The sequence below is a fragment of the Pithys albifrons genome, chromosome 14 (genome assembly GCF_047495875.1).
Source record: "Pithys albifrons albifrons isolate INPA30051 chromosome 14, PitAlb_v1, whole genome shotgun sequence".
Classification (NCBI taxonomy): Eukaryota; Metazoa; Chordata; class Aves; order Passeriformes; family Thamnophilidae; genus Pithys; species Pithys albifrons.
In genome coordinates, this window is record NC_092471.1 from 2,814,567 (window position 1) to 2,828,868 (window position 14,302).

Consider the following 14,302-nt stretch of genomic DNA (forward strand, 5'->3'; position numbering starts at 1 on the left):
AAGAAATAGATGGAAACCCTTTATGTTGTTGCTAGTTATATCCAGGCATTTACTTTTCTGTTCTCAGTTTGATGTCTCTTTTCTTTTTTTTTCACATTGCTTAAATTAACTCTTTCTATAACTTTGTATGGAATATTTTTATAGGCTTAATTTATTTATATGTGAGAAAAAAAAGGGAATTTCAGGAAACGAGTAAACTCAGTGGTTTCCTTCTCCATGGCTGTGTCCTCTGACTTCAGCAGAACTTGCTTCTGTTCTCTTCATTGCTGCTCCAATGTAACATAGAGGTAAAACCCCCATAACATCTCCTGCCTTTTTAGGGATAACCATGTTTGGATGCTGTTAAAAAATACAGAGAGTAAGAAGAGGAAGGAATTAAAGCTGTTATGGATGTACAGAGCAAAGTGGGTGTTATTTCTGTGGCTTGTCCTTCACAAACCCCCTCCATTTTTATATGTTCTTTCCTTTCCCAGTGCCCCTGTGGTTTCAGGAATATTGAGGGTATCTCAGGGTTCCTCTGGAGCTGGGCTGGCTGTGGGGCTGTTCTCATTAGCATCTTACAAGCTCTGTGTGTGCAGCAAGTGTAGAAATGGCTGTAAATTTTTTTGCAGTGTATTGACCTGAAGTCCATTTGAAGTTGATAAATACCAGCTGTTCAAACAGAAAATTAAATAAAAGCAACTCCAAACTTACTCTGAAGTAAACAGGTGAACAGTGTGTAAGACAAAGCAGTTCCCCAAAGGCATTTTTAGTACATGGTCATTATTTAACTCCTGACTGAAAATAAACAATGCTGACAGAGTGTGTGCTGGGGGGCTGTGATATATGAACAGTGTCACTTCTGCAGGCTGATAACCTATAGCTTGACATCCTTATCTATAAACTTTGACAGATACATCAGTTTGTTATTGTCACTTTATTAACTTGCTTCTATGATAGCAGAAGATAATCTCTCTCAAAGCCTAACTCAGCTAATTCTTTACCAGGTAAAACAGTTGGAAAAATGTCAACAAATTTTGTTTTCCTCCTCAAAGGAAAATCCTTTACAGTTCTTTACATACTGAGCCAGTATTTGACAATATGGAGCAGCATTGTTTGCCTATCAGCAGCAGACAATAAACTGTTTTGTCACATTAAATTATTTATGCCAGAGACATCCTGACAGCCTCTTTAAAAAAAAAAAAGAATTTATTGCTGGAGATGTAGTTGCGCTTGTGTGAACCGAACACTTGCTTAATAAATTAATATTTTGGTCTTGTGATTTTTAATTGGAAAATAACAGCTGTTCTGGTTGGGCCTGTCTGCTTTGTGTGCTGGTGCTTGAGGCAGAGCTGTGGTACAGATTTCACAGGCTGGATCCCTCCATCCTGCTCCCTGTGATCCCACAGTGGCATCACGGAATGTACAAAACCAGCACTGACTTCTCTTAAACTTCTCTCAGTCTTCCTTTAGAATGTTAATATCAATTATACTTCCAAATGAGTGTTTTCCCATGTTATCTGAAACACAGTTCTTTAGGATCTGTTTGAACCTGAAGCCTCCTTATCCAACATCTGTTGTGTCCCTTGGGGCCGTGCTCCTTCCTTGTAAGTCCGTGACTGTCTCTGCTGTGTTTGACAACACCTCCTGCATCCCAGGCTGGGTATCCGTGGGCACTGCCAGTGGGGCAGGTGGGAAATGATCCCTTAAATGCCCATAAATGCTTGTTTCTGTGCAGAGCAGCAAGGCCAGGCTGCTCAGCATCCCCAGCAGCGCTGTCTGTCCCTTTGGAGCTGGGCTGTGACAGGACAGCAGAACAAGCAGCCAGAATTCTGGAATTACATCCCTTTTGGGTGCTTGGGCCTCTCAGTAGTGGTGTTTTAACATAACCCTCTGTGTGTGATTCCTTGAGATGTTTTATAAAACTTCTGTGATGGGTGGCCAGTACCACCCTCCTGGGCTGTCCCAGATCCAGAATTCTTGGATCTCCAAGAGTCTGGAGCCAGCCCTGGGAAGGAAGGGCAGTGCTATCCACTGATGGGGCTGCAGTGCACATGCTGAGCTGCTCTTGTCTTTGGGGAGCACATTTCCTGCTCCCCTTTCACAGCTCACATAACTCTCCTCTGTTTGCTGCTCAACACCAGCTCCTCACTCCATTCATGTCCCTCGTCTCTCTTCATCTCTTCATCCTTCATTTCTCTTCATCAGACTTTCCCCCCAAGTCCCAGGTTTAACCCCACACATCTTCCTTCAGCTGCCTGCCTTGAACACAGCCTGGTTTCTTCCTGCCTCAGAAAGGTTGGCAGGAGTAGAAGGTCATTCCCCAGTGTCCCAAAATGTCCCATTTCTTCTGCAAAGTCTGTTCCAGGCAGGAAGGAGCTGCTGAGGTTGGTGCTGGGAAGCCAGAACTGGAGAGAACAGAGAAGGCAAAGTTGAAGTGGCAGTGGGCTATGGGGTTGCTGTGGAGCTAAGCAGGAATTTAGGAGAGAAGATCCAGGCAGGAATTGAAGCCACAGTGCTAATTATCCCATGTGTGATACTGGGAATGGGGAAAGGATGTTAATGAAAGGACAGTTCAGTTTATGGAATCCCAATTAAATTTGAGAAAATGTGGATTTTCAAAATTTGATGGCTTTTCAAGTGATGGCTGTTGGGAGGGTGCTCCAGACCCAAATCTGCTCCTGCTGCATAGGAGTCAGTATTATAAAACACAGGAGTGTTAAAGGGTTATATGGAAATACAACATTGCTGCCTGCCCAGGGTGTACAAAATACAGATATTTATTGCTTGGTACAGGTAGAGTAATAATACTACATTTTATAGCATTATTGCTTCACAAATTAAATTATTTGTATTCCAAGTCAGAGCTCTATGGATGAAAAAATCTGGCTTTATAAAAAGTCCTGTATTTTTAAGGAATTTGTAGATAAATGTGACTTCTTTTTTGGAAAAGATCTCTCAGAATAAACTCAATTTTAAGGACATATATGTGGCATCAGAGAAAAATCCTGCAGCATAACATTTGGTCTCTTTCTTCTGTTCTTTATTTGGGTAAAAGTAGTGTTCCTGATTTAACTGCATGCAAGTTTAGCATGGCCTAAAAAAGTAAATCATTAGAGGAGAGAAGCTCAGCTCCCTGGTTGAATGGCAAACTCTAAATCCCTGTTAAACAGAATTCTGCACAAAATGGTCATACACAGAATGAGAAAAGTTTATTAAAAAAATAATGAAGAGTTGTGCTAATTGCTGTGGGGGTCCTGCTGGATTGGGATGATCCAGGAGATCAGGAGCTCTATTGATGGTGGGATTTGGGGTCTCCTTGTTTGTTCTGCTGGTTTCTTCCTCTTCCAACCTGTTCTGGACAAGTTAATGCCAGAGGGAAAGAAAAGAAATGTGTTCCCTGGAATGCACAGCCCGAGAAAGTTGATGTGTGTGTTTACATATTAACTTGCTAATTAATCACAGAGCTCCTTGGTTAGAATTAGAATGGGATGGCAAAGGCTTGGGGGGGAGTGTAGATAAAACAACTGGTCAAGCCTTTTAAAAAGCAGAGGTATGAGGTTGCTGTTCATGAGGTTAGAGCTGGCACAGGAATCAGGCTGGTGGGTTGGTTCCACATCACCTTGAAGTCATGTTGAAATCTCAGGAGGACAGGGGAATAAACAGGAAAAGCAGCAAAAGAATTTAATAATGATAATAATTTATGGTTGTTATGAAAGAGAGTTGATCAGATAATTCACAAAGCTACAGTGTTACTGTAAAGGATGTGGCTTGTTCAGGAAGCAAAGGCAACCAGAGAAGAAGAGATGCTGCCTTTGAAACAGGCCACATGCACCTTCCTGGAGGTCCAGGCTGTGCAGGGACATGATGTGGGAGAGGAGCAGGGGGTGTGATGTCCAGACATACAACAAGCATGTCCTGAAGTGCTTTATAGAAGATTTTTGGATATATATATATATAAAAGATACAGCAACTTGAAAGGCAAGTTTATAGGAAAAAACTAGTTGAGGATGTCAAAATCTAATGGAAATTGGGTGAGAGGGGCTATGAAATGACAGAGTTTGTGAGCCATGTGACAATTAGAAGAAGAAATAAAGAAAACAGTGTCTTAAAATAATGCAGATTGATGTCTTAGTGTTGGGAAGTGAGAACTCCATGGCAATAGAAGGGTAAAATTTTCAAGAAATGTTGCAGTGCCTTAAAAAAAAAGTTAATCTGGGCATAAATACAAGTGATTCCTTCACAGAGTAAAAATAGCAGCTGTAGGAAGAGGTCAGATTGGCTGAGTTAGAAGCATTCTCTGACAGTCAGGGCTCAGAGGGGCAGAGAGAGAGAAGGCAGAACAGCACCAGCACGTGGGACAGGATGAGAAGGGCAAGGAACAGTGAAGTGCACTCAGAGATGCCTTCCAGAGTGACAGGGAATCACTCTACGTGTCCATCTTGGGAAGAGCAAAACGAGGGTTGATGTGCTGCAGTGGGAAGGGAAGGGAAAGGAAGGAAAGCAACAGATGGTGCTGGGAAGATGGAAGAGATTCATGGCCCCAGGTCACCTGCAATTAGATGTCTGACACAATTAATAGCAGGGACAGAAGTGCAAGAGCAAAACTTCAGTGAGAAAAGAAGTGTGACAGAAAGCTTGTTGTGGTTGGGTGTTCTCAGATCAGCTGGGTCTGGAATAATGGTAGTTAGTTAAGGAATGGTGGATGGGATAGCAGAGTGATTAATGGCTAAATTTGAAAAGTCTTGGAGGGATGAGGGAGGTACCAGGAGAGCACAGGGGAGAAAGGAGGAGGAGAAGCTTGGAAATTATAGAGCACTCAATTAGAAAAATACTGCAACTAACAAACTGTTTGTGAGTGCCCAGGAGATAACAGACAACACGGATTTGTCAAAGGAATCCAGTTTCCTTCTATAAAAGAGTGACAGTCCAGGAGGACAGAGGGGAGGCCGTGGGGGTGACGTGTCTGCACTTCAGGGAGGTCTGTGGTGGTGCCACACAGTGTGGGAACTGCAGTGGAGGGAAACTGAGGGATGCAAAAGAGGTTTGAGGATTGTATTTGTTGCTGTTTATGGGTGTTCTGTCCAGATGAAACCCAGGGGGAAAGCTGGAGCACTGCAGGTGGGTGGGGGCTCAGGGCATTGTACCCCAAATTCAGGCCAGCAGGCTGGGGTGGGAGGTTTGTGAGGAAATGCTTTGGGTGCTGAGAAACCAAATATTGCATCTGCAGGGTGGGGCAAGTTAAAATTGTGTGTTTGGTTTCCAAAGTTTATCGGTTAACTTCTTATCTAGTATGGAATTCTTCCTCCTGAGAACTTGGATGCTTAGTAATAAATTGAAATTAAAGTAGTATTTCCTCTTCTGATGTTTTGCTCTTTGTAACAATGAGGACATTCTATTCTGTCATCACAGGTCAGCTCCATGTGCCAGTTTTACTGGTTGTCAGGACTGGCATTTCTTCCTCCAACTGAAGACATGGGGTTTGTGATCTCTCAGAAATGTTGTGCATTTGGATGTCTTTAATTTGCCTTTACCAATGAAGGAGAGGAAAAGGAAAAAGAGGATCCTCCTCTTCCTGACATGTCTTGACTAACTGTGTTGCCAAACACTCAGGAGGAGTCATTCCACTTAATAAAGGTTTTTATAATATTAGAAGCAAATTTATTGTTCCCATAATGTGACAGGAGTCTATCCCTACGGAATGTCTGGGTATAGATTAGGAGTTGAAGGGCCAGTTTCTTTGCCAGGTCTCCATCAGAGGATCTGGAACAAGTTGGAGCTTCTGCCCATGTGTTTGGGGTAGATCCCTGCCAGTCCCAGGACTCGGTGAGTCCAGTGGGATGTGCTGGGACAGCAGTGCTGTGTGTGCCTGTCTGACTGAAGCTGTCATTTGTTCTGATCATTTCCATTCCAAAGTTAGGAATTCTGGGAGCCAAACTGCCTTTTTCTTTCTGTGTCAGATGCAGCATTTCACAAATTTTACTATTATTAGGACTGCAATGAATGTGAGTGTGCAGCACAGAGAGAACAGAGCAGCAGTGATGAGAGGCAGGGTGGGGAGAGGGCTGTGAACCCAGATTTTGCTGTTTGCTTAGGGAGGGTGAACTTGAGCTCTTATTGAACTTGATTGGAGAAAAACAGGGTATTATATTCCAATTACTGGTAATTTGTCTGAGCTTTGGCTTCCTCTGTGCAAACTCTCAGTTCTGTGGGATTGAGTTGTGGTTCCTACTCAGCACCTGAGCTCAGTTTGGGGCATTTATTGCCTGACTTCTTTTCCATGAAATCACAGCCAGTGTTTTTAGATTGAAATGTTGTGCTGCCCAGGGCAGTACCTTGGGCCATCTCAGTTATTTTTTCACAGTAGTTGCATTCTGTGGTTAAGACTGGTCTGTGGAAGATGTCCAAGGAGGAGATGCTCATTTCCATTTTGCCATCTTGTTGCAGAGGATGGTGCTTGTTGACAAAAGAAAGAGTGTGGTTTGAAGGGCTGCAGATCAGTCTGTAGGGTGGGATTTGGATCAGTCAGTGGCAGGAAAGTGTGTTTATAATAACTGAAATCCCACGTGCTCCTAATTGACAAAATCAGGGGCTCTGTGCACCATTTCCCCATAGAGGAACAAGATAATGATTGCAAAACCTTGTTTGTTCGGGCTTTTTTAATATACTTTTATTAAAAAGGAAAAGGAAATCTGCTGTTTGCAGCGGTCTAAACTCTTCCTCATGTGGGAGCTTCAGATAAAATCATGGCTTCCTTTGCATGATTTGTGCATCATTACAAATCATCAGCCTGCCCTTCTGTGGCACAAAGGCTGGTTGGAAATCAGGGCTTTTTCTCAGGATGTGTTTGGATGGTTTCTTGATTTATCTCCCCCAAATTAAGTTGGTGTTGCTGGAAGCACTTTATTATTTTGCCAGGAATGCATATTGTAAATGTAATTTGCTATTGACTTACATGCTTTTGCCATAAGTTTCCAAATTTAATCTAAGAGAGCATCATTTCCTCAATATTTAGCATAGGAAACCAAATGTTTTCAATAACCACTGTATTTTTATGCTGTCTAAAGAGATCCATCTCAGCTCCTGCTGCTCAGTCCTAGGAAAATTTTAATTTTCTACACTTTTATTTCCTGCTGTTGGAAACACTAAAGGAAATCATGTCCTCCTGTTGCCAAAACGTTGGTTACAGGGTTTATGTGAAGTGACCATCCTGTGGTTTCCATGCCATGGTGAGGCCAAGAATGGGTAAGCACAAAGGTGATGGAATAATGCATTTTTTATATTTCCAAATTTCTTCTGCCACCGTCAGCTTGAGTAGGAACCACAAACATTTCAATTTGCTCTCTCCAAACGGTATTTTTTTGTAATAAAAAGTGAATTTGAATGACCAGGGAGAGCTCCTTTGAAACAAAGGGAGCCGTCTGTTGGTTTTATTTTGATTGACAAGCGTGCCAGGGATAAAGTGTTGGCTGCCACTGGAACATGCCCCATCAGAGCAGTCCACAATGTCCCCAAAGTCAGCTGAAAACGGGAAATAACGTGGAGCATCAGGATCTTGGAACGGCCGGAGCGACAGGAAACAAACTGGGTTTTGTTTTTCATTTGGTTTGTTTGTAGGTACAAAAAGGAGTCTGGTGAGTGTTTACATCTTCCCATGACATTTTGCACTAATACTGTTGCAAACAGATTACAGAGTAGAATATTAAATAAATCCCACAAAAGGAACTCCTGGTTTTCAGTTTCCCCCAGTGCTGAGTGACAGTAATCCTCTCTGACAAAAGAGGGTTATTGCCATTAGTTAATCCTGTTATGTAGTTCCCTCAGCAGCCTGTAACACACGTTGATAAAGACTGGGAAAATCTGAAATGTCAGACTAAGAGGCCACTGATCATCTTGACCACGAGGCTGTAGCAGGAGCAGCCCAGAGGATTTAACTCCTGGGTCTGAGCTGAAGTGATGCTTTTGGGCTGAGAGATGCACGTTGTCAGTGGCATTCATTGTTTGCCCAGTGAAGGGATGGGTCAGGCACCTTCTCTTCATGCCCAGGGAGGATCAGCTTGAACACAGGTGGGTAAAACAGGCAGGAGTCACACCTGGGTAGATCATTTTGATGTGCCAAGCCCTGCCAGAGCACACAGAGTGAGATCTGCACTGTGCAGACAGTTGAGTTGATTTCCAAGTGTTACAGAAATAGTTTTCAAGACTTAAGTTTGTATGCAGTCCTCCCAGTAATACCAGAGTTAGGTGTGAAGTCATGGGCCAGCTGGTGGTTTGAAAACCAAACCCCAGGGCATCCCTGGAGAGTTTATCGATGGAGTTGGGGCTTGTGGTGAAACAGTTGATGAGTCTTTAGGGAATTAGAGTTATGAGAGTTTCTGTGCCTTAGGAAGGTTTGTTTGGGAGTTGGAGCCGTGTCTTTCACCATCATCCAGGACTGTAGAGCCAGAGGAGTCAGAGTATTCACTGTCTTTGTTCCTGGGATGAGATGAGCTGGTGCTTTCCCAGTCTGTGCTCTCTGCTGCTGACAGCAGCATTGTTACCACACATGAGGGTGTTTAAAGCATGTCCTGTGTGTGTTCCATGGAGGCAGACAAGGGAATTCCATCCTGTGAGCCTGAGGTTGCTCCTCTGCTTCTCCTGCAGCCTTAAACTTCACTAAAATGTGGGTGATCGGTGTGGTCTCCTCTGCCTGAGTACACCACAGGTTTTTGAAGTTGTTGCAGATCTGAAGGAAACTTGAGCAAAACAGCTCCTGAGTCTGTTGTCATGGCAAGAGACACTAATTTCTCCTTATCTGTCACTGCAGTTCAGTGAGAAAATGCAGTGGGAAGGTTGCAGGGCAGTTACAAATGTTGGATCAGTTCTGCTTTGATAGCTGATGTTTTTCTGACTAATTTTCAATATTCATAAGCTTGACTTGAGTAATTTTGACAGAACAATAGTAAAAGTATTTATATATATATATAAAGTTATGTAGTTTAGTGTCTAACACAGTAAGCAGTCATTAGTATGTGATCAGAACATTCAAAATGCATCTTGTTTTGGCAGATAGGAATCCATGTAGGTTATTTTCAAGATATTTGGAATATTAATTTCAGCGTGGATGTATCTTTGGACCTCAAGTGTTGGACCACTAGAACATCTTTGGGATATCCCATGGAATCGTTTCCCTGGGTCAGTGTGTTGTTTTTCCTGAACATCACTTGATGTGTGGTAAAGGAGAGGCAGTTGTGCTTTAGCTATTGAATCACTTCACAAACTGCTTTTTTCAGAATCAAGGAATTCCTTTAATTACTTTGCTTTTCTTTCCAAGAGCCTCCCCTGAAAGGCTGGAGCTCTTGGTGCTGCTGCTCAGCTCCCATTTATTTCTAGTCATAGCAATTGAAATCCAATATTTATTCATTTACCACTCAGTAATATCTTTGACAGATGTGTTGAATAACTGAGCAAATTGCTGCCTTTAAACTTGCAGCCTTTTCTCTTGGAATTCACAGCATCTCAGAGCGCTGCTGGTCCCACGTTGTTACAATACCCACAAATTACCAGAGCTGAGATCCCACTTAGGTTGTGATTTGGCTGCAGATGAGATTTGGGGGTTACTAAATCACTGATTCAAATTCCCCCTGAACAAGTGATTGCTGAGAGGGACGTCAGTTCAGGAAGTGCTGTAGGGGCTGGATCTCTGGGATTCCCTGTTGGGGAGCAGCTCTGGAGCCTGCCAGAGGTTTCTGCTGCATGACTCACAGTGCTCTGCATGGCACCAGGAACAGGGATGGTGCATCTGCCTTTATGGAAGTGAATTCATGCAGCCCAAATGTCATTGTGCTCTCCCCCCAGAGACTGAGAGATGAACTCAGGCCCTTCATACCAGCCCCTGTGCAGCCTGAGCTGCAGTTGCTGTCCCTGCCCTGGGGGTGATGCACGGTGGTCAGGGGGGCAGTGGATGGGTTGGTGCAGGGTGTTGATTTGGGGGAATCAGCCCTCTGGTGTCAGGTGTGGATGCACTTCTGGCTTTTCATCATCAGGCAGATGTTGGAGGTGTCTGTGTGAAGGTCTCAGGACCGCAGGTTGTAAGACAATCCTAAATGTGAGTATGGGGAGCTACATGTGAGCTTATGCCCTGTGTGTGGTGTTCATGTTATTGATACAGAAATTGCAAGGGGGAGGACCACAGTGAGGAAGAAAACCTTCAAAGTGTGTTACATTTATGGAAATTGCTGTCACAGACTAGTGAGAGCTTGATTTGCCAGAGCTGTTTGTTGAGTGCCTTTTCCCATTGCTCCTGCCTCTGGTCACAGATACTCTGTAGGGAACCCAATGTAATCTTTTAATTGTTTCTTCTGAAGACACTTTCACTGCTGAAATAGTATGTGGTTTTCTTTAATTATTTGCCCAAACTGTGGCTTAATCCACTGTTTGACCTTTTGTGAGAGACTTCTGGGCTGGAGTGACTAGATGAAGGTGAGAGGTTGTGACAGGGCTGGTCATTGGACTCAGAAAGACAGGAATATTTCAGGAATGTGTCATGCTGTCCTCTTGGTTGCAAAAATGAATGCTCTTTAAGAAAGGTGAAAGATTCCTCCTGTTGTTATCTTTTTCTGCAAGTGTTGATTCATCACTTGCAGTGTTTCGAGCCAGAGGGTGCCTTGGAGAAGCCTCTCCATCTCCCATTCCCTGCTGGAGTTCCGTGGGAAGCAGAGCTGCTGGGCAGGGGCTGACTGTGCAGGTAACCCAAAGGTGTAACAAATCACTGCTCTGGGGACTGGATCAGTCAGGGCTGAAAAACTGATGAAAAGTTTTGTCAGGCTTTGATTCTTCTTGGCAAACTAAATGTGATTAAGGCTGTGCCCAACAGTGAGACCATTGTTAGCTGCTCCCAACTGCTAAATTGGTATCAGACAGTAAAGTCTGAAAGTTTTAAATACATCTTAATGAGCGTGCTCTGGCCACGTTTATCTGAGGAAGGGCTTTGAATGAAAGTGTGTTACTTGTCTGCACTCCTTATTTTGAGAGAGGGAATTTGGGAATATCAGTTTGCCTTCAGAAAGATGTTAATCTGAAGTAGAGTTTTGGTTTGTTTCATTTTTTATTCTGGAGGTAATTCTTGCTCTAATAATGTGTTAAGAGCCTTAGTGATTTCTGCCAAGCATTAGGAGGGACAGGCAGAACCCCCAGAATGGGGTGAGGTTCCCTTTCCCTCCAGGTGCTCAGTTCTCTCAGTGTTCTGGAGAAGCACAAAGATGCAAATAAGCGAGTGCTGATGAAAGAGTGCATTTTATTTTCTCACTTCATCTCCTGCCAGAAAAGCTTAATGGTATTTTAGAGCTGATATTACACCTCAGAAAAGGGGTAATGCATCTTTAAAAGCTAAACTACATCTTCTTTACTTTTATCAAATTCTCTATAAATCTTTCATGACAGTTTATTTAACAAAGTGTCATTGAAACTGTAGAGATGATTGATGTGACCCATGTAAGATCAACATGAAATGTTTGTAAATGTCAGCAAAATGTGACCATCTAGAAGCAAGTAAGGATGGTGTTGCTGTGAAAGTGAAAAACAAACAGAAAATGTTTATCTTCTACTTTACTTTCTGGGATGAAATTACACATTCATAGAAGCAGTGTTAGGTGATTTTTCTTGGACATCGTGCCATGGAGCGAGGAGGAGGAGGAGGATCAGAATTTGTCTTGACATACTGTGCTTTTGCTATTGGCTTCTTTTACAGTGGGTAATAGTTTCTTACTTACTAAAAAAAATCCTGATTTCATTTCTCAGAAGAATAATGTAATTTAGCTACAAAAAATACTAGAAAATGGATCAGAGTCTGAATAAAGTAGCTTTGTTCAGGCAGCTCCTGTGATCAGAGGGGCTGGAGATAGTTTGAGGTTCCCTCAATGTATTACTTCCCCTAAGAATACCAGTCTTAGGGAAACAAAGCTACCAGGGCATCTACCAGAAGTTTCTTTAAGATGCTGACCTGGTAACTCCCTATCAGTGCCATGCTTGTGGCTTCAGTACAGTTAACAAAAAAAATAGAAATATTCTCCTGGAATCTTTCTGATAAACTAATTTTTGGGATCCACTTTTTGATCTCGTTCCTTACTGTTCTTATTGCTGTGATTTATTGTTCACTGCTGATTTTTTGTTTGCCAGCATCAAGGAAAACAGTGACTTTTGGGGCTCTTTGAGTGCCCTGGGGCTTTGCATGGTGGTTCCTGGGGCTCACCAGCCTTCAGTGGCTCATCTTTCATCCTGCACCATCTGACATCATAGACCCTGCAGTTCATTGTTCTTTGTGGCTTTGGTGGGTGTTCAGACACAGACAATGTTCTGGGTTTACAGTATTTTCAACAGTAAATTTATTGCTTGTTATTGGCTTGTTTCTGTATGTTCAGGTGTGATCAGCCACCAGATTTTAAGGGGAAAAATACAAATCAGCAACTAATGATAAGTGTGTTTGTGTCTGTGTGTCATCCCAGGTTTGCTTCTCATCCCAGCTCAGTGCAAACCACCTCAGGCACATCTGGGGACCCAGACAGGGTCCCCTCTTTACTCATAACCACCCAACTCATGCCCAGAACTCCAAAGGAAGTTGGTGTGAGCTGGAGATAAAACCGTGTTTGGGCAGCAGCCAAACAGAGTGTGAGCCCAAGCCCGATGGGTTTATAGGATTGCAGAACTTCCCTGTTTGCCAGGACCTCCCCACAGTGCCCAAAGAAGAGGTGCAACAGCTCACAAACACACTGAGAAAGAAAATAAATCCTTTCTGGTATCTACTGGGACAAAAGCCTTTGCAAATTACTCTAATGAGGTGATAAGATACCGTGGTGATAACAATCTTGTATATCAGACATGTTTGTATTGCTTTTAAATTAAACCAAGACAACATCAAAGGAAGATGATTGAAAAATTTAATATCTGAAGTGGGAGACACAAAATGAAACCGAAGGAGAGAACAACAATGAGATCCCTTGTGCTGATGCAGTTCCAGATGTGCAGGATGAGTTTGGAGGCACATCAGCCACTTCCCTGACTCTGATTCTGCCATCCCTGGCCCCCATTTCTTTAACTTCCCCATGAGACACTTGATGTTTTCAGAGCAGACATGTAGATCCATGTGTCACATACGATGTATTATTTAAACTGAATTTATTGGAGATGCTGTATTGGCTCTTTGCAGTGTCCTGCAGCAGCTCCTCAGTTCTGTGAGTTGTCTGGGAGATGGAGAGTCTTTGGCATTTCTGTGGAATAGGAGACTTTGTGCTCTTTATTGTTATGAATAATAAACACTGACATGAGATGCTCCAGAACAGCCTTCTCAGGTGCCAGGGGGCACTGGGTTATACTGGTATGGCTGATAACCCCAGTGCCCTGATGTGAGAAGTGTTGCTTCAGATGCACTGAAATGATACTAAAAGGCACTGGAGCCTTTTTGAAAGAAGCATTGAAAAGTTCTGGGCCAGAATTCAGTTCAGGGTGAAGGGGTGTGTGTGTCTGTACAAACTCAGTGGCATTGCCTGAGCTCAGGTCTGTGACAGGTGAGTGGTGACTGAGCTGTGAGAGGGGCAGTGGGTGAGTTACCTGTTACATGTCAGCATTACAAGCTAACCCACACCTGGGAGGTCATTTTTTGATCCTAATTAAATAATAATCCAGCATATGGTTAATCATAAAAACACAGCAAGTAGCTGGAAGTTAAAAAGCAGAGAGGTGGAGAGTTCACAGTGGTGTTATTAACTGGCCCCTGGTGCTGCAAGAGGCAAAAAGGGAGGAGTTCTCAGAGGGACAGGATTGTGTAACAGATCATTTCCAGGGAGTATGGACAGTGTGTTTTTCAGGTGTGTCTTGGTCCTTATAGCCACGGTAATGAATGTGCAAATATCAGTAAATTAACTGGCAGGTACAGTCTCTGTGCTCTCCCAGCACAGGGTTGGGAGCCCCTCATAGAACAGCAAAGAAAGTGCAGCCTGGAGGTGACCATCTAAAATTATTCTTTATTTTCCATTCCCTCCATGGCACTGTGACTCCTGTTGCACGTGTCGTTGTGTTCTTTTGTGGAACTCTTAGGAATTCACTTTTGGACATCAATTCAAATAAAAAGACTTAACAAACCAGCCCCTCCATGTGTCCAAAGCAGGAGCTCTGCTGGGCTGCAGGAGAGGGAATGATGGAATCAGAAAGGGAAAATCCAAAGCATTTTCTGTTGTCAAATGCCTTCAGTGTGTGGATGGTTGTGCTTCTTCCATGGCCCTTGTATTTTGATTTGAATCAGTAATTCACACATTTTAGGGAGATCTTTCATTCTTTCATGACTTGTTTG

At 43.1% G+C, this 14,302-nt stretch overlaps 1 protein-coding gene across 3 annotated transcripts in view; it reads left to right on the forward strand.

Annotated features, from left to right (window-relative positions):
* The window catches only part of DACH2 (dachshund family transcription factor 2), a 240,484-nt gene that overhangs the window by 80,027 nt on the left and 146,155 nt on the right, over window positions 1–14,302 (forward strand). Inside the window, exon 1 of one of the 3 annotated variants that reach the window (XM_071569175.1) lies at window positions 7,984–8,046. The exons of the other annotated variants lie outside the window; for them this stretch is intronic. Within the exon in view, the coding sequence (XP_071425276.1) occupies window positions 8,018–8,046 (29 nt within the window). The 5' untranslated portion in view covers window positions 7,984–8,017. Of the gene's footprint in view, window positions 1–7,983; window positions 8,047–14,302 lie in introns of those variants that run through there. 3 annotated transcript variants of the gene reach the window in all.